The 18,800-nt window shown below is 45.5% G+C and overlaps 2 protein-coding genes across 6 annotated transcripts in view; one reads left to right on the top strand and one right to left on the bottom strand.

Moving 5' to 3' along the window:
* ndor1 (NADPH dependent diflavin oxidoreductase 1) overlaps positions 1-10,902 on the bottom strand; it is a 46,640-nt gene extending 35,738 nt beyond the window's left edge. The window contains exons 1-3 of one of the 5 annotated variants that reach the window (XM_078550435.1): positions 10,866-10,902; positions 6,036-6,099; positions 4,167-4,301 (exon numbers count right to left, since the gene is read on the bottom strand). In XM_078550435.1, the coding sequence (XP_078406561.1) occupies positions 4,167-4,301 (135 nt within the window). In that variant the 5' untranslated portion in view covers positions 6,036-6,099; positions 10,866-10,902. Of the gene's footprint in view, positions 1-4,166; positions 4,302-6,035; positions 6,100-9,703; positions 9,728-10,042; positions 10,587-10,865 lie in introns of those variants that run through there. The other 4 variants (XM_078550438.1, XM_078550434.1, XM_078550436.1 and 1 more) reach the window with 4 other exon arrangements.
* Positions 10,903-10,921: 19 nt separating this feature from the next.
* Positions 10,922-14,534, top strand: tmem203 (transmembrane protein 203). The gene is made up of 2 exons (XM_078550451.1): positions 10,922-11,033; positions 12,956-14,534. The coding sequence occupies exon 2, from the start codon at positions 13,090-13,092 to the stop codon at positions 13,498-13,500; it is 411 nt and encodes a 136-aa protein (XP_078406577.1). The 5' UTR covers positions 10,922-11,033; positions 12,956-13,089; the 3' UTR covers positions 13,501-14,534.
* Positions 14,535-18,800: the final 4,266 nt, after the last annotated feature.

Below are 18,800 nucleotides of genomic sequence, written 5' to 3'. Positions count from 1 at the left end.
CACTGTAAATTTTTTTGATTTGATGATATTATGATCACAGTTCCCCAAATGCTGTCCCATTGAAACATTCCCCACTTCATTCCTCAGAACGCGATCCAGCACTAATTCCTTCCTTGTTGGGCTGGACATTGATCAAGAAAATGTTCTTGTCCACATTTCAGGAATTCCTCCCCCTTTTAGCAATTTACACTGTTACTATCCCAGTTTATATTAGGATAATTGATGTCCCTCGTTATCATTAATCTGTAGTTCTTCCATCTCTCTCTAATATACCTGAAAATTTGCTCCTCTCTCTCCTTCCCACTATTTGATGGCCTATCTTATACACCCAATAGAATAACTCCACATTTGTTCTTTAATTCTAACCAGACTGTCTTTGACCCCTTGACTATACCATCCCTCTCCAGTGTTAATATTTTCTTTGATCAATATTGTCAACCCTCCTCTTTTTATTTTTCTCTTTCTGAATTCCTCGTATCCAGCAAGTTCCCAATCCTTCCCTTCTTTGAGCCAGTTCTCTGTTATTGCCACTATATCAAAGTCCCATGTGGTGATTTGTGCCTGTAGCTCATCAACCTTATTTACCATGCTTCATGCAGTTACATACATGTACTCCAAAACCATCTTAGACTGCATTTTTCCCTTGCCTGGTTCCTCCTATTTCTGAAGCATTCTTTATTTTTGTGTTGTTTCATAGAATCAGAGAATGGTTACAGCACAGGAGGCTGTTCGGCCCGCTGTGTCTGTGCTTGCTCTCTGAAGGAGAAGATCATCTACTGCCACTCCCCTGCCTTTCCCCCATAGCCCTGCAAATTTTTCCTTTTCAGATAATGATACAATTCTCTCTTGAAAGCCTCAATTGGATCTGCCTCCATCTCACACACTCATGCAGTGCATTCCACTCAATGCGTGACAAAGTTTCTCATGTTATAGAGTGGTAGAGGTCTACAGCACAGAAAAAGGCACTTCGGCCCATCGAGTCTGCGCCGGTCAAACAAGTACCTAACTATTCTAATCCCATTTTCCAGCACTAGGCCCATAGCCTTGTATGCCATGGCAGCTCAAGTGCACATCCAAATACTTCTTAAACGTTATGAGGGTTTCTGCCTCCACCATCCTTTCAGGCAGTGAATTCCAGATTCCCACCACCCTCTGGGTGAAAAAATTCTTCCTCATATCCCCTCTAAACCTCCTGCCCCTTACCTTAAATCTATGCCCCCTGGTTATTGATCCCTCCAACAAGGGAAAAGTTCCTTCCTGTCTACCCTCTCTATGCCCCTCATGACTTTATACACCTCAATCATGTCCCCTCTCAATCTCCTCTGCTCCAGGGAAAATAACCCTAGTCTATCCAATCTCTCCTCATAACTAAAACTCTCCAGCCCAGGCAACATCCTGGTAAATCTCCTCTGCACTCTCTTGAGTGCAATCACGTCCTTCCTATAATGCGGATCCCTGAACTCCACGCAATACGCTAGCTGTGGCCTAACCAGCGTTTAATACAGTTCCAGCATAACCTCCCTGCTCTTATATTCTATGCCTTGGCTAATAAAGGCAAGTATCCCATATGCTTCTTAACCACCTTATCTACCAGTCCCGCTACCTTAAGGGACCGGTGGATGTGTACACCAAGGCCCCTCTGATCCTCGGTACTTCCCAGGGTCCTACCATTCATCGTGTATTCCAGTGCCTTGTTTGTCCTGCCCAAGTGCATCACCTCACACTTATCTGGATTAAATTCCATTTGCCACTGATCAGCCCATCAATATCCTCCTGTAATCTAAGGCTATCTTCCCCACTATTTACCACCCCACCAATTTTCATGTCATCCGTGAACTTACTGATCAACCCTCCTACATTCAAAACTAAATCATTTATATATACCACAAACAGCAAGGGACCCAACACCGATCCCTGCGGAACCCCACTGGACACAGGCATCCAGTCACAAAAACATCCCTCTACCATCACCCCCTGCTTCCTGCCACTCAGCTAATTCTGGATCCAATTTGTTGCTATTGTTTCTTTTTCCAATTACCTTAAATCTGTGCTCTCTGATTCTCGATTCTTCCACCAATGGGAACAGTTTCTTCCTATTTACTCTGTCCAGTCCCCCTCATGATTTTGAATCCCTCCATCAAGTCTCCCCTCAACCTTCTCTTCTCCCAGGAAATCAGTCCTCACAGTTCACAATGTTGTATCAACTGCAAATTTTGAAATTGTACCCTCTAGACCAAGGTCTAGATCATTAATATACATTAGGAACAGCAGGTGTCCTAACACCGGTCCCAAGGGAAACTCCAGCATAAAACCTTCCTCCAGCACAAAAAAAAACCGTTCACCAATCTCTGTTTCCCGTCACTCAGCCAATTTCGTACCCTTGCTACTATTGTCCTTTTTATTCCATATGCTCTAATTTAGCTGACAAGCCTGTTGTGTGGCACTTTATTAAATGCCTTTTGGAAATCCATGCACTACATCAACAGCATTGCCCTCATCAACTCTCTCATCAAAAAAACTCCAGCAAGTTAGTTAAACACAATTTGCCCCATACAAATCCGTGCTGGCTTTCTTTAATTAACCTGCAATTGCCCAAATGACTATTAATTTTGTCCCAAATTATCATTTCTAAAAGCTTCCCCACTATTGAGGCTAACTGGCAGAGGTGCTGGGCTTTTCAACTTTTTGAACAAGGAGGCAACATTTGCAATTCTCCAGTCCTCTGTGCATCTTGTTTTTCCTCTCTAATATTTCATCAGCTGTGTTTATTTGTTAAGTAACACTGAGAGAGCACTTCCTGCACATGTGCAGATGCAGTGTCTTTGTCAGAATCAGGGTGTCAGCTGCCTGCTTTAAAATAAACAAGCTGGCTAAACATAGACTAACAATAAAGTTCAAGTTACCAATTTTTAGGTTCTGTGCAGTCCTTAACCAATTGCAAGTTCATGTATCTAGCCTACCTATCATTTTCAACTGTTCCCCTGTAAACATGCTTCTGACAATTCAGTGAGTGATGAAGACAGGTAATCAGGAAATTTCAGTAAATGAGATTCCCAACTTCCAATGTAGAGAATTGATTGTAATATTTAGTTTAAGGACACTTTTTGATCAAAAAAAAATCAATAAAAAAATATTGAAGAAAAAATCCATCATCCAATGTGGGACTCAAAACCACGACTCTGAGATTAAGAGCTCCATTATCTACCAACTGAGCTAGTCAGCCTGTGTAGGAACACATTGCACAAAGCCTTTCCAGCTTGTTCACCAACTTTCCAATAAATATTGGCCTTATATTGGTTAAAATATAATCTTACCAACTATATTAATAACATGTACCACAGCATGTTGACAGCTTTTACAAATTCCATTTTATTCATTATTTAGTGACAAGAATAATGTTGGTATGGGAGGCACAAAATTAATAACCCCTTTAACATAATCAACGTTCAGTGACTATCCAGCAATTAACCCAAATTAATTGAACTCAATTTCTAGCCTCTGAAAGCAGGGGTGTTAAGCCTATTGCACATTATATTTATGGAAAGAGCCAGCTTCCAGAAGTTGCCAGGCACAGTTCCAAATCTGCGCAGGCGCTGGCAGCTGCAGTGCAGCCGAGTGTGCATATGCAACTGTCCCTGATGCCTTTCTGGCCAGCGAGAGGAGTTACGATGCATTTCATCCTGGTGCCGACACATCTGCCAAATTAGTTTACACTCTCCCGACAGCACCATTCCTATATTCACTTGCATGCGGCACTCAGTGTAATCCAGAGATTACTACCTTTGAGGTCTATTATCTTATTGCTATTTTGGGAGCTTACTGTGTGCAAATTGGTTGTAGTGTTTCCTACATTATAACGTTGACTACACTGCAGAAGGACTGCATTAGCTGTAAAGCGGTTTGGGATGCCCCAAAGTCATGAAATGCACAAAAATGCAAATCTTTCTTTATTATTTTAATCTTCAGGATGTCCCAAAGCATCTCACAACCAATTTTTGAAGTGTCCTCATTCATGTCCTAGAGGCAACTCTACCTCATAAATGTGCCCCTGATATTTTGTGACACCACTTGCACCTCAGGCAGTGACTGCAGAGAGATACAGTAAAAGGTAGTGCATGTGGTGAAAGCTGGTCCAATCCATGTCCATCACCACCATCGATACTCACTATCGTATAACTATCCAATGGCATCACTCTGCACTTGAAGTGCCGACGTATTCCTTCCCTCCCGATCCGTTCGGCCACATCCTGCGCTGTGCCAGTCTGACTACCAAACAACACCAGCAGCTTCCGCTCAACCATCTACAAAGAAATAGTGAAGCATAGAGTGTGAGGCTAGGAGAGAGGAAAGTGGAACCTGCATGTCCCCGAACTGCTGAAAGTAGTACAGCTATCCCTCATTTTGTAGTCCTAAAAAACAAAAATGTTAAACAAAAATCGCTTTCATAGAAGAAAACATGTAATAAGGATGAATTACAGTTCTGGCCTGTAACTTTTACATTAAAAAACTATCAGTTGCCTTGAAACTAAATGGCCCAAAAAATCCTTACTCTCACTGAGTTACAAACTTTTAATAACTTAAAAGCTCTTAATAACTTACTAACTCTTTCCTTTTACCCCCTGTTCCCCGGCCCGCCCACCCGCCTCTGCCCGCCCTGACCCTCCCGCCCGCGCCCGCCTCTGCCCACACCGACCCTCCCGCCCGCCCCGACCCTCCGGCCTGCCCCGCCCGCCCCCCCCCCGCCCGCGCCGACCCTCCCGCCCCGACCCTCCCGCCCACGCCCGCCTCTGCCCACACCGACCCTCCCGCCCGCCCCGACCCCCCACCCGCGCCAACCCTCCCGCCCCGCCCGCTCGCCTCTGCCAGCCCCGACCCTCCCGCCCATGCCCGCCTCTGCCCACACCGACCCTCCCGCCCGCCCCGACCCTCCAGCCGGCCCCGACCCACCCGCCCCGACCCTCCCGCCCATGCCCGCCTCTGCCCACACCGACCCTCCCGCCCGCCCCGACCCTCCGGCCCGCCCCGACCCACCCGCCCACGCCCGCCCCGACCCCCCCCGCCCGCGCCGACCCTCCCGCCCCGCCTGCTTGCCTCTGCCCGCCCCGACCTGACCCTCTCGCTCGCCTCTGCCCGCCCCGACCCTCCCGCTCGCCTCTGCCCGCCCCGACCTGACCCTCCCGCTCGCCTCCGCCTGCCCCGACCCTCCCGCTCGCCTCCGCCCGCCCCGACCCTCCCGCTCGCCTCTGCCCGCCCAGACCCTCCCGCTCGCCTCCGCCCGCCCCGACCCTCCCGCTCGCCTCTGCCTGCCCCGACCCTCCCGCTCGCCTCCGCCCGCCCCGACCCTCCCGCTCGCCTCTGCCCGCCCCGACCCTCCCGCTTGCCTCTACCCGCCCCAACCCTCCTGCTCGCCCCGACTCTCCCCCTCGCCCCGACTCTCCCGCTCACCTCTACCTGCCCCGACTCTCCTGCCCGCCTCTACCCTCACTACCTCTCCCGGTCGCCAACCCTCCAACTTGCTGCCTGCCGCCCAGGGAGGGTCAGCGAGCAGGAGGGTCGATGAGGGGGGAGCAAGCAAAGTGCAGTATGTTTATAAAAAAGACTGAGCATGCTCAGTAAACATGCTAAAATGAAAATTGAGGGAGAGATATTCGGGGAAGTTCCTAATTTACAAACCATGCTAAGAACAAAGTCTCACAATTAGAATATGTTTTAAATTGTGGATACGCGTACATCATAGTTGAAATATAAGATCTAGCGTAGTACAGCAGCGTGAGACACTTCAGCACAGAAACCTGAGCAGATTACAAATGTGAACAGCAGTAAGATATTGTATTTTTATATTGTATTAAATACTCACTTTAAAATCATTTTTAATTTTTTATTATCCAAGAGTACTTACTGATACAGCAGGAAGAATGATCCTGGCATCAGGCCGTTAGGTGTACATCTAGCAACACTGATTACTACAAATCATAATGAGACATTCTGTAAATGACTTAGTCACATCTATAGAATGAAATATGTTGATGAGTTACCTTGCATAAGTCAACAGAATCAACTTCAGAATCTATCCTTAAAGTAGTTCCATCTCTGGCAACACTAATAGAGTAAATAGAAGGTTAGTGGTAGTGAAATCGCTGGTAATTGAAATTCTCACTGATACAGGAAATACACACAGCCACACTAGGAAATATTTCCAAGTTTGCTGATGGCACAAAACTAAGGAATGAGGGTTCTGAAGGGCATAAAAAGAGGCTTTGAGGGGATTTAGACAGGATAAGTGAGTGGGCAAGAACATGGCAGATGGAAAATAATGTGGAAAAATGTGCAGGTTATCCACTTTGGTAGGAAAAACACAAATTATTTCTTAAGTGGAGAGAGTTTTTTTTAAATCAGTTATTCATGGGATGTGGGCTTCACTGGCTGGGCCAGCATTATTGCCCATCCCAATTGCCCTTGAGAAGGTGGTGGTGAACTACCTTCTTAAACTGCTGCAGTCACTGTGGTGTAGGTACACCCACAGTGCTGTTAGGAAGGGAGTTCCATGGTTTTGACCCAGCGACAGTGAAGGAACGGCGATATTTTTCCAAATCAGGATGGTGAGTGGCTTGGAGGGGAACTTCCAGGTGGTGGTGTTCCCATGTATCTGCTGCACTTGTCCTTCTAGATGGTAGTGGTTGTGGGTTTGGAAGGTGCTGTGTAAGGAGCCTTGGTGAGTTTCTGCAGTACATCTTGTAGATGGTACACACTGCTGCTACTGTGCGTCGGTGGTGGAGGGAGTGAACGTTTATGGATGGGGTGCCAATCAAGCGGGCTGCTTTGTCCTGGATGGTGTCAAGCTCCTTGAGTGTTGTTGGAACTGCACTCATCCAGGCAAGTGGGGAGTATTCCATCACACTCCTGATGTGTCCCTTGTAGATGGTGGACAGGCTTTGGGGAATCAGAGGTGAGTTACTCGCCGCAGGATTTCTAGCCTCTGACCTACTCTTGTGGCCACAGTATTTATATGGCTAGTCCAGTTCAGTTTCTGGTCAATGGTAACCCCCAGGATGTTGATTGTGGGGGACTCAGCAATGCTAATGCCATTGAATGTCAGGGAGGCGACATAATCTAATGGGTTCAATTCTACAGGGAGTGCAAGAGCAGAGCAAACTGGGAATACATATGCACAAATCATTGAAGGTGGCAGGGCAGGTTGAGAAAGTGGTTAATAAAGCATACAGGATCTTGGGTTATATAAATAGAAGCACAGAGTACAAAAGCAAGGAAGTTAAGGTGAATCTTTATAAAACACTGGTTCGGTCTTAACTGGAGTATTGTATTCAATTCTGGACACCACACTTGAGGAAGGGTGTGAGGTCTCAAAGGTTGCAGATTTGAGAATAGTTCCAGGGATGAGGAATTTCAGTTATTTGGATTGACTGGAGGATCTGGGGTTATTCTCCTTGGGGAAGAAAATGTTGAGAGATTTGATAAAAGTTTTCAAAATGATGAGAGTATCTAGACAAAGTAGACAGGGAGAAGCTGTTCTCATTGACTTAAAGATCGAGAACCAGCGAACACGGGTTTAAAGTGATTGGCACAAGAAGCAACGGTGGCAAAATGTTTTTACGCAGAGAGGATTAGGATCTAGAATTCATTTGTAAAATTTTTACAATATACTAATTTTAGGATTTTATATTAATTAGGACTAATATGCTGGGATCTCATACTAACCACACTTTACATAGATGAGCTTAAGTTCTTGCCTGTTGAGAGAGGGGTAATTAAATGGTTAAATTGATCAGGCTGCTGGCAATGGCAGCTGTGAGACTCAAGGCTGCCAGTAGTGAGAGGGCTGACTTACTGATAAGAGTTAGCTTGCCTGCTTGTCTGGAGTATTCACAGCACCTCTTTGTATAAAGCTACATTCGAGGCCTAACAGAACTGGCTCTCAGCATGAATCCTTCCCTATAGTGATTAAAGACTAATACCACCACATTCCTTTTTAACTAGAATGATTTTCTAACATATTGATCATTTAAGTATAATTATTAGAGGAAGTCATTTAACACATCATCTTTGCTTCTCTTTCCTGTTTCACCCCGAAAAGACACTGCTTAACTCTGCTACTAATGACTTGTTCTTAGTGCATGAAAACATTTTGAGCAGGCCAACCAGCTATATTTTATGATAAGAATGAACATGGTTTATGGGAATGTCATTTGTACTTCTAACTCATGTAGCACCTAGAGCTAACATTGAGTACAAGGAATGACCATTTGTTTTTCAGTTACTTTTTATGTGAATTGAGTCATGGAGACGGGGATAAAACTGGTGACTCACTTCTGACCAATTGAAGTTGGTGGATGGGGGGCCAATCAAGAGAGCTGCTTTGTCCTGGATGGTGTCAAGCTTCTTGAGTGTTGTTGGAGCTGCACTCATCCAGGCAAGTGGAGAGTATTCCATCACACTCCCGACTTGTGCCTTGTGGACTCTCCACAGAATTCCCAGCCTCTGACCTTAGATTGCTATTGCAGTCAGCCAGCATAGACTCGATGGACTGAATGGCCTCCTTCTGTGTTGTAACTATTCTATGATGTGGGTGCATGTGTAGGGGGAGTCTGGAGAAAGTTTTGGTTCAGTGGGCAAGGGATGCTTAGGAAGCAGCTAAATGAAGAGTCTCATTTTAATGACAAGTCCAGGAGCTCCTCACATTTGGTGGTGGTGAGGGGAGAGAGAGATGATTGGTATTGGAAAAAGCAGCCAGGAGTTTTCTTTGCTCTCCAGGATGGTCCTAGAGTGGGACCAATTTTGGCAGAGGAGAGTGAAGCTCAATAGTACTTGATGTAGTCCAGCCAGATTTGCTGATGGAGGGCTAAACTAGTTGTGTTCCAGATACACTTGTGTGTATCCTGTTGGATTTGAAGGAGCAAAGGTCAGGCCAATACCAAGAGAAAAGACCAGGATTGGAGAAAGCAAAGTTTTATTAGGGACAAGGGCATCAAAAGTGAACACAAGGGAAGAATTGAACAAGTTGATGGCTGGAGTACTGTGGAAAATGAGGGGCCACAGGCTAGACAGTTGGCAGTTTAAAAATGCAATTTTAGGTGACTTGGGCAGGATTTTTTTTGAATCTCAGGATGAGTACTGAACTAGCTGGGGTTAGCAGAGGGTATGGGGTTAGAGGTGATAAGAAATACAAAGCAAAGGCTTTGTCTGTGATCAGGGCCTTGGGAATAGAGGCGCCATGGGATTTGGTAAGGTCAAGGTGGTGGCTGTGAGTATGGTTAGGGATCGTGTAAGGAGGGAGGACAGGAGGGAAGTAAACTCAGAGGAGAGGATAAGGGGAGCTGAGATGGAAAATGAAATCATCATGGAAAGGCAAGAGGGTTAGCAGAAGCTGAGATGCTCAAAAAGAGGAGAAAGTACCAGAGGAGTGAGGAGCGGTGAGACCAAGGTGTGATTTGGTGTAAGGGGCACACTGCCACTGTGGCAGTTTGGGCTAGGCAGCTGGTGAAAGGTATAGCCAGGCAGAGTGGCATCAGTAAGGGGCAAGGTATCACCACTGATACAGTACCACATTCTCACAAGGATGGAGAATGGTTGTGTGGATGCACATTCACTTTTTTACTAATTACAGTCAGAAGTGCAGTAATGTCTCACAGTAGAACATGTTTTATACCAACGATACAACAAAGACATACAGAAAGATGGTAATTACTCATACTCTGTTCCCAGTATGGTAAGCAGTCACTAATTAATCATACCGAATAGCACACTAACTACTAAAACACACTTCAGTGCTCTAACCAACCACTTACTGGAACAGCAATTATTCTCAAAAGTGAACACTCTCTATTGTATTAATTACAACCACTGATGATGAACACACCTACAATCATATGTCCATACATTGTTAAATACAGTTATTAGATCCCCGTAATACACACACCAGTGTCACACCACACAATCGTCTCAATGTCTACAGTCATTCATATGGTTACTGCTCACTCATAACAATTCTAAACACTGCCATAATAACTATAGCAAAAATACACACCCTACAATGATGTGACGCATAGTAATAAAAACACATTCACCAGGACAATAATTACGAAGTACTGTAACGCAATACAGAAGCACATTCACACAATAACTAGTGGAAGCGTCACCCTTACTATTGTGATATAGTACTTCATTCTACTACTGTGGTCACTATCACAATGAACCTTTAAGTCTTTCACTTTTGTAAAACTCACTCTCACTTTCTTTTTCAGTAATATCTCATTTGCACTCAAGCTGGGTGGGTTCCATCTCATTCTCCTTCTTGCTATTCCTGTAATTCCTTACACTTCTACAATAGTACCAATTACTGACTGTTCCTTATTGTCTCACTATCACAAAATCGTCCTGTCACTATTGACCACTCCCTGCTCACTGGAGTAAGATTTGTTTACCATTGCTCAAATTTGCAATATTATCCTGTTACTGTTGCTAACAATATACACACCCCAATCACTATTTCTCACTCTGTTTCTCTCTATTCCTATCGCTGTAATTCCCACTCCCAGTTTCTCTGTTTCCCATTGCTGTAATTCCCACTCCCAGTTTCTCTCTACTTCCCATCCCTGTAATTCCCACTCCCAGTTTCTCTCTATTTCCCATCCCTGTAATTCCAACTCCCAGTTTCTCTCTATTTCCCATCCCTGCAATTCCCACTCCCAGTTTCTCTCTGTTCCCATCGCTGTAATTCCCACTCCCAGTTTCTCTCTGTTCCCATCGCTGTAATTCCCACTCCCAGTTTCTGTCTATTTCCATCGCTGTAAATCCCACTCCCAGTTTCTCTCCATTCCCATCCCTATTCCTGCCTCCAGTTCACTCACTCAGTCTCCAGGCGCCAGCGATTTTGCGACACTCTCGCTGCCGGATTCCGGGTTGTGCAGGTTCTCGCGAGAGTCTGGTGGGGTTGGGGACTGTGGCTGCGCGCGACTCGAAGGTGCGGCCCCGAATCCTGGAGAATCCTGGAGACCGAGACAGGGAGAGCTGAGCCGGTGAGGGGGGAACCGGTGAGGTGGGAGGTCGGGGTGTGGGGAGAGCGGGAGTCCGGATAACTCGAAACAGTGTCATCGAGACGGAGAGACAGACAGTCCTCTACGCCCCGACTCCTTCTAACCTCCCACCCCCTCTACCCCCACCCCCACCCCCCCCCTCTACCCCCACCCTCTACCCCCACCCTCTACCCCCTCTACCCCCACCCACCCCCTCTACCCCCACCCACCCCCTCTACCACCCCCGGCTCCTGGCTCCTTCCGCTCAGTTCCTCTCCTCTCTCCACCCCCACCCTCTCCAACTCCCTAACATCTTCAGCTGCTTCATCAATGGCCTTCCCTCTATCAGAATGTCTGAAGTGGGGATGTTCACTGATGATTGCAAAATGTTCAGCACCATTCGTGGCTCCTCAGATACTGAAGCAGTCCATGCCCATATGCAGGAAAGCCTGGGCAATATCTAGGTTTGGGCTTAGAAGTGGCAGGTAACATTAGCACCACACACACTGCCAAGCCAGGATCATCTTCCATAAGAGACTCTAACCACCTCCCCTTGACATTCAATGACATTACCATCACTGAATCCCCCACTGTCAACATCCTGGGGGTTACCATTGGTCAGGCAATGAACTGGACTAGCCATTGGCTACCAGAGCAAGCCAGAGGCTGGGAATTCTGCCAAGAGTAACTCACCTCAAAGTCAGGAGTGTAATGGAATACTCTTCACTTGTCTAAATGAATGCAGTTCCAACAACACTCAAAAAGCTAGATACCATCCAGGATAAAGCATCCCATCCACAAACATTGACTCCCTCTACCACCAACGCACAGTAGCAGCAGTGTGTACCATCTACAAGATGCAATGCAGCAACTCACCACAGCTTCTTCGACAGCACCTTCCAAACCTGCGACCTCCAGCACCTAGAAGGACAAGGGCAGCAGTTGCAGGGGAACACCACTACCTGACAATTCCCCTCCAAACCACCCACCATCCTGATTTGGAAATATATCACCATTCCTTCACTGTCACTGGATCATAATTTGTTCAAGTCCTGCTCCTGAGACTTGAACCCATAATCCAAGCTGACACTCCAGTGCAGTACTGAAGGAGTGCTGCATTGTGGAGGTGTCATCCTTCAGCTGGTCATCTGACTGAGGCACAGTCTCTCCTCAGGTGGACATAAAAGATTTTGCAGGACTAATTTGAAAAAGAGCAGGGGAATTCTTCCTGGTGTCCTGGCCAATATTTATCCCTCAACCAACATCACTAAAACAGATTATCTGGTCATTATAACATTGCTGTTTGTAAGATTTTGATGTGTCCAAATTGTCTGTTGCATTTCCTATAACAGTGACTATTGACTGTAAAATGCTTTAGGATGTTCTGAGGTTGTGAAAGGTGCTATATAATTGCAAGACTTTAAAAAAAAAATCAGTCATTATCACATGCAATTGTTACAATCTCCATAGAGACCGATAAGTTTTAAAAATAAAGTTGAACTTCCAGTTAATTGCTGAAAGGATGACATGACAAAACTTCACATTTTGAGTCTTTTACTGTAACAAAAGACTAAAAGCACTATTGACTATTACAACCTGACATTCTCAGCACTTTTCTGGGACTTTGCAGGCTTACAGTCTGGCCACTGTTAGCACACAGGTTGCTGCCATTGTCTCCAAGTGTAAACACCTTGCACCTTCTTCCCAGTAAAATAGTCTTGACCCCCTTTAATCTCAAGCAATTAAACCACCCAGGCTTGCTGTCAGGCAGACTTCTGAGCAGGTCACATGACCCTCCTTTATTTTCCCTTAAAGACACAGTCCCAAAAAAAAGTTAAAATGTTATAAGCCTCATAATTGTAACAATTATTGTCAGGAATGACAGATGTGAAATTATAACATTTTGATGTTTCTATTTCATTTAGAAGCTGTGTGCTGAGTTTCTGGACACAAACCAGCTTGGAGAACTAGGAGCAGCTGGTGTACTGATGTAACCTGTTAGTTCCTGTCGACTGACGCAGGTGCCCTTTCTGAGGCCCCGTGCAATACTGGCACCAACATGCTGTTCTCGCTGCGTGAGTTGGTACAGTGGCTGGGATTTGCCACATTTGAAATGCTGCTGCACCTGGTTGCCTTCCTGGTGTTCTCTGTGCTGCTTGCTGTGAAGGTGGACAATTTTGCGCGGTGGCTGGATTGGTGGTATGTCTTCATCCCGCTCTTCACTGCCGATGGGCTTAGCACCTACTTCACCGTGATCGTATCCATCCGCCTGTTCCAGGACGGGGAAATGCGTTTGGCCGTCATGCGGTTCTTCTGGATCCTGACTGTCCTCAGCCTCAAGTTCGTATTTGAGATGCTGTTGTGTCAGAAGCTGGAGGGGCAGAGCTCTCAGCTGTGGTATGGCCTCATCATGTCGCCGGTCTTCATTCTCCTCCAACTGTTGATGATTCGAGCTTGCAGAGTCAACTGAGCCCTGAAACCTCTCACCCCAGGCTTCCTGTTCAAGCTGTTGGATTACCAGATACAGGCATTCCTGTGAATATTGGGGTTTTGGGCGGGGAGGCTGGGTAAATTCAGTTTAATGAGCATTCTTGTCTTGGCGCTGTCATGCTGTGCTGAGTTTTCATGAAGCAGCTGTGAAGTGCAACATGACCAACCTTTGAACTCTATGGCTGGCTTCCATGGGTGGAAACATGAAGCGCTCGGCGAGAAAACAAAAGTGGCAAGCAGGAGGTTCTGTGTTCACTACTAATGTTCAGCTCCGGTGGTGGGGACCAGCATGGGGTAGTGGCCAGATTCTGCCCTGCTGCTCTGAAATCAAGGCCCGTAGAGAAGAAGGGTTCAGTGACCCCCTCACAACTCTGACCATTCTCCCAGCTAGACATCTTAATGTGTTGGACAAATGGCTGTTCACACAGGTTGACTTTTACTGTTACTTGGGAGTTGTGTTCGGGCAGTATTTATTCAAATTGTCCAAAGTGTGTGATATTGTCGAGTTTCTGAGTCCTGCAATTCTTGGGGAAAATTTGTGCAGATGATTATTGAGATAAGCAAAGATCAACTGTTGATGGCTAGTAATATTCTTTTTGGACTAGACATGATGCAAGGATTCAGTAATCGAAGTCACAGTTACAATCATGTTTAGAAATTAGCTTCACTTCTTCCTCTGTGCTTCTGCTTCTCCAAATTGTTAGCCCAATCCCAAGCAGCACCCAATAGAAGATCACCTGGCTGGACTCCAGGACCATGTACTGAAATATTTTACAAACAAACAACCTTAAACAGAGATTGAGTTTCAGACTTGGTTTTTGACTTTTTTTCAAATGATTAACATTAATTGAAGTTTTATATGTTTAAAAGAATGGCATTAGACATCCTTGTGCTAGATTTTTGGGGGTACCATGAATTCTGTGTTCTGCAGTGTGTAACTGGACCATGCCTGTGAAACTGGCTGTAAAATTCAACTTATGCAGATCTGCATTAAAGGAATCTGTTCTTGGATGATTCTGGTACACGCTTGCTTAAAATATCCAGGGACTGCATTTAAAGTCAAGGTTCCCAGGTTGAAGTCACCACAACACAATGTGTGGCATTCGCATGTTTCCAATATCTTATGTCTCAATGCATTACTGTATTATAAATTTGTAACGGAAACTGTCCATGTAAAGTTGCTACTGCAGTCACATCTTCCTGTCAGTAGAGGTGCTGGTGCCAAACTTGGAGGGTGTAATTATGCTGCAAAAGATTTACATCGGCAGTCTCCACTACACATGTGGACAGATGAATTTATCATGGAAACATAAAAGGATAGAATGTCCTGGCTCAGTTATCTCCAACTGACCTCTAACCCAGCTTCATCTCAAGACTACCTATGTGTGACTTCTCGAGAGATTGAAGAGTAATTTGTTTTCACTTTAACTGAATTTACAATCTCATATCTACAGAAGGAGCATTTCAGTCCCTGTGCCACCCTTGTATTTAGAGCTTATTGCTATTAATGCCAGGAATTTGCCACTGCTTCAGCTGGTCTGCAGTTTGCCCCGTTATCAGTTTACCACTGATCACCCATCGCAATCAATTTCCAATTTTTTTTGGCAATGCTTTGAGGTGAGATAAGTGTTTTAAACCCATTTGTTCAAGTTTTTCTAAGTGTTCTGCGTTCATTTAATGTGTGAGGTGCGACCTTGAGAAGTGTTTATCAATTGTACTTTATATCTGAGTATGGGATTGCCCTGTCTAGAGAGATCACATTGGCATCTATTGTCATCTGAAATTTGTCTTTTGAGCACTTTTTATGAGGCCTCATGGGTGAGTTCATTGTGTCCTTTGATGTTTTGAGATTCACTGAGACACCCTCCCAGTCAGTGGGAAGAGCACTGAGACACAGGCTCATATGCAGCATTGGCCTTGAGCAAATTCCCAATATTAAGAGAAATTGCTGGGCAGAGGCTGAGCCAACCTTTAGGAAGGAATAATGTGGAGGATGTACCACACTCTGAAACCTCGCACCACTTGTTGGTCAGATCAAAGCCAGCATTGGCAAATTGGAGATATACTCAATGGAAAAGGTGAGTGACACTTAAAGGACATGGGGAAAGTAAATTGTCTGAAAATTGAGGGATTAAGGAATAATTGAAAACTATACAAATGGAAAGAGCCTGGGGAGCTGTTAGTGCTGTGACTTAGTGTGCGGTGCTTTCACATCTGAGACCAGGGTTTGGACCAGGCTGTAAGAATATTGCTGTTTTTGTATCTGTGGGACTAAAACTTAAAAATTTGCACTGGTACAGTGGGGAAGTAGTGTTGTTAGGCTGCTGGGGCAGAATAGAGAGTTGCACCTTGTACTTGGCCATAGCTATATCAGTGTTCTGGGCTTGCTTAATACTCACAATGTGCTCCATTCTCTGAGGCCAACCTACATGACCTTCATTCAAAGGTTCACAGGGCTGTACACCCAGCATGCGCATCCAAGGTAGTCTGTTGGGCCTCTGCTCTAGTGAGATTGGTTGCCCTGTCTGTGTTACATGGACTGTAACCTAATATGGAGAGGCAGAGGTGATGAGTAAGCGTTAGTTTGGCTCTGTTGATGGCACTCTTGGCTGAGTCAGCAGGTTAGTTCAAACCCCACACTGCAGGTCTTGAGGCTGACCTGCCCTCAGTATTGTAGTGCATGCTGCAATCTCACAGGTGGTGGTCTTGCAGATGAGATGTTTAACCAAGTTCCTGTTAACCAAGCTCCAAGCCTGCTCAGGTGAGCGTTGAAGATCCTCGGACACAATTTGAAAAGCATGGAGTTCACTGACCCCTGCTCAGCATTCCTCCCTCAATCCGCGGCAACTGAAACAGAATCGCCAGCCATTCATTTCATTACTGTTTATGGGATCCTGCTGTATGCAAAATGGCTAATGTTTGCTTTCGGGTGGCAATGTTCCTGTCGCAACATCAGTGTAATTCATTGCTTGTGAAATTTTTTGAGGTGTTACTGAGAGGCCTGATCACAAGTGGTAGAGGTGTCAGTGGGGGAGCATTTTGCAGATAGATTCAAGATGTTATGCAGAAGGACAAGGATGGGCCAGAAATCAGAGTTTTAAATTGGGGGAAGGCCGATTTTAATAAGATCAGATATGATTTGGCCAGAGTGGACTGGGAGCAGCTACTTTCAGGTAATTCTGCGTCAAGAGCAGTGGGACTCATTCAAGAAGGAAATAGGGAGAGTACAGGGCCAACATATTCCAGTAAAGACGAAGGGTGGGACCAACAAGTCCAGGGAACCTTGGATGTTGAGGGATATACAGGATTGGATAAAGAGAAAAAGGGAAGCTTATGGCAGATACCGAGGGCTCAAAACAGCAGAAGCTCTAGAGGAGAATAGAATGTATAGGGGGGGAACTTAAAAAGGAAATTGGGAGAGCAAAAAAGGGGCATAAAAAACATTGGCAGGTAAAATAAAGGAAAATCCAAAGTTATTTTACAAGTACATTGAAAGTAAGAGGATAACTAGGAAAAGAGTTGGGCCCATTAAGGACCATAGTGGTAATTTGTGTATGGAGCTGGAAGACGTAGGTAGGGTTCTAAATGAATACTTTGTGTCGGGTGTTCACAAGTGAGAGGGACAACATGGGTATGGAAATCAGGCAGAAGGACTGTGATATAATTAATGAAATTAACATAGAAAGGGAGGAGTTTCTAAGTGGTCTGGCAGGCTTAAAAGTAGGCAAATGTCCAGGCCCGGATGAAATGTATCCCAGGCTGTTGAGTGAGGCAAGGAAGGAGATAGCAGGGGCACTGGCAATAATTTTCAATACCTCTGTGGCCACAGGAGAGGTGCCAGAGGACTGGAGGACAGCCAATGTGGTACCGTTATTCAAGAAATGAGGAAGGGATAAACCAGGGAACTACAGGCCAATCAGTCCATCCTCAGTGGTAGGGAAATATTGGAAGCAATTCTGAGGGACAGAATTAACCTATACTTGGAGAGGCAGGGATTAATCAAGGACAGTCAGCATGTCATGTCTGACCAATTTGATTGAAATTTTCGAAGAGGTGACCAGGTGTGTAGATGAGGGCAATGCATTTGACTTAGTCTACTTAGACTTCAGCAAGGTTTTTGATAAGGTCCCACATGGGAGACTGATAACGAAGGTAAGAGCCAAGGCAATTTGGCAAATTGGATCCAGAATTGGCTGAGTGGCAGGAAGCAGAGGGTGATGGTCGAGGGGTGTTTTTGTGATTGGATGCCTGTGTCCAGTGGGGTTCCACGGGGATCGGTGTTGGGTCCCTTGCTGTTTGTGGTATATATAAACGATTTAGACTTGAATGTAGGAAGGTTGATCAGTAAGTTTGTGGATGACACAAAAATTGGGGTGGTAAATAGTGAGGAGAATAGCCTTAGATTACAGGAGGATATAGACGGGCTGGTCAGATGGACTGATCAGTGGCAAATGGAATTTAATTAGGATAAGTGTGAGGTCATGCAATTGGGAAGGACAAACAAGGCACGGGAATACACGATGAATGGTAGGACTCTGGGAAGTACCGAGGATCAGAGGGGCCTTGGTGTACACATCCACCGGTCCCTTAAGGTAGCGGGACTGGTAGATAAGGTGGTTAAGAAGCATATGGGATACTTGCCTTTATTAGCCAAGGCATAGAATATAAGAGCAGGGAGGTTATGCTGGAACTGTATAAAACATTGGTTAGGCCACAGCTAGAGTATTGCGTGGAGTTCTGGGATCCGCATTATAGGAAGGACATGATTGCACTCAAGAGAGTGCAGAGGAGATTTACCAGGATGTTGCCTGGGCTGGAGAGTTTTAGTTATGAGGAGAGATTGGATAGACTAGGGTTATTTTCCCTGGAGCAGAGGAGATTGAGAGGGGACATGATTGAGGTGTATAAAGTCATGAGGGGCATAGAGAGGGTAGACAGGAAGGAACTTTTCCCTTGTTGGAGGGATCAATAACCAGGGGGCATAGATTTAAGGTAAGGGGCAGGAGGTTTAGAGGGGATATGAGGAAGAATTTTTTCACCCAGAGGGTGGTGGGAATCTGGAACTCACTGCCTGAAAGGGTGGTAGAGGCAGAAACCCTCATAACATTTAAGAAGTATTTGGATGTGCACTGGCGATGCCATGGCATACAAGACTATGGGCCCAGTGCTGGAAAATGGGATTAGAATAGTTAGGTACTTGTTTGACCGGTGCAGACTCGATGTGCCGAAGGGCCTTTTTCTGTGCTGTGGACCTCTACGACTCTGTAAATGTATCTATAA

Source organism: Cetorhinus maximus, chromosome 10, assembly GCF_964194155.1.
Source record: "Cetorhinus maximus chromosome 10, sCetMax3.hap1.1, whole genome shotgun sequence".
Lineage (NCBI taxonomy): Eukaryota > Metazoa > Chordata > Chondrichthyes > Lamniformes > Cetorhinidae > Cetorhinus > Cetorhinus maximus.
Note: the sequence above shows the minus strand (reverse complement) of the source record. Positions and strands in the feature narration are given on the sequence as shown.

Bases quoted from the DNA above. Each gene is read 5' to 3' on its own strand.
- tmem203 (XM_078550451.1), top strand. From the start codon at position 13,090: ATGCTGTTCTCGCTGCGTGAGTTGGTACAGTGGCTGGGATTTGCCACA.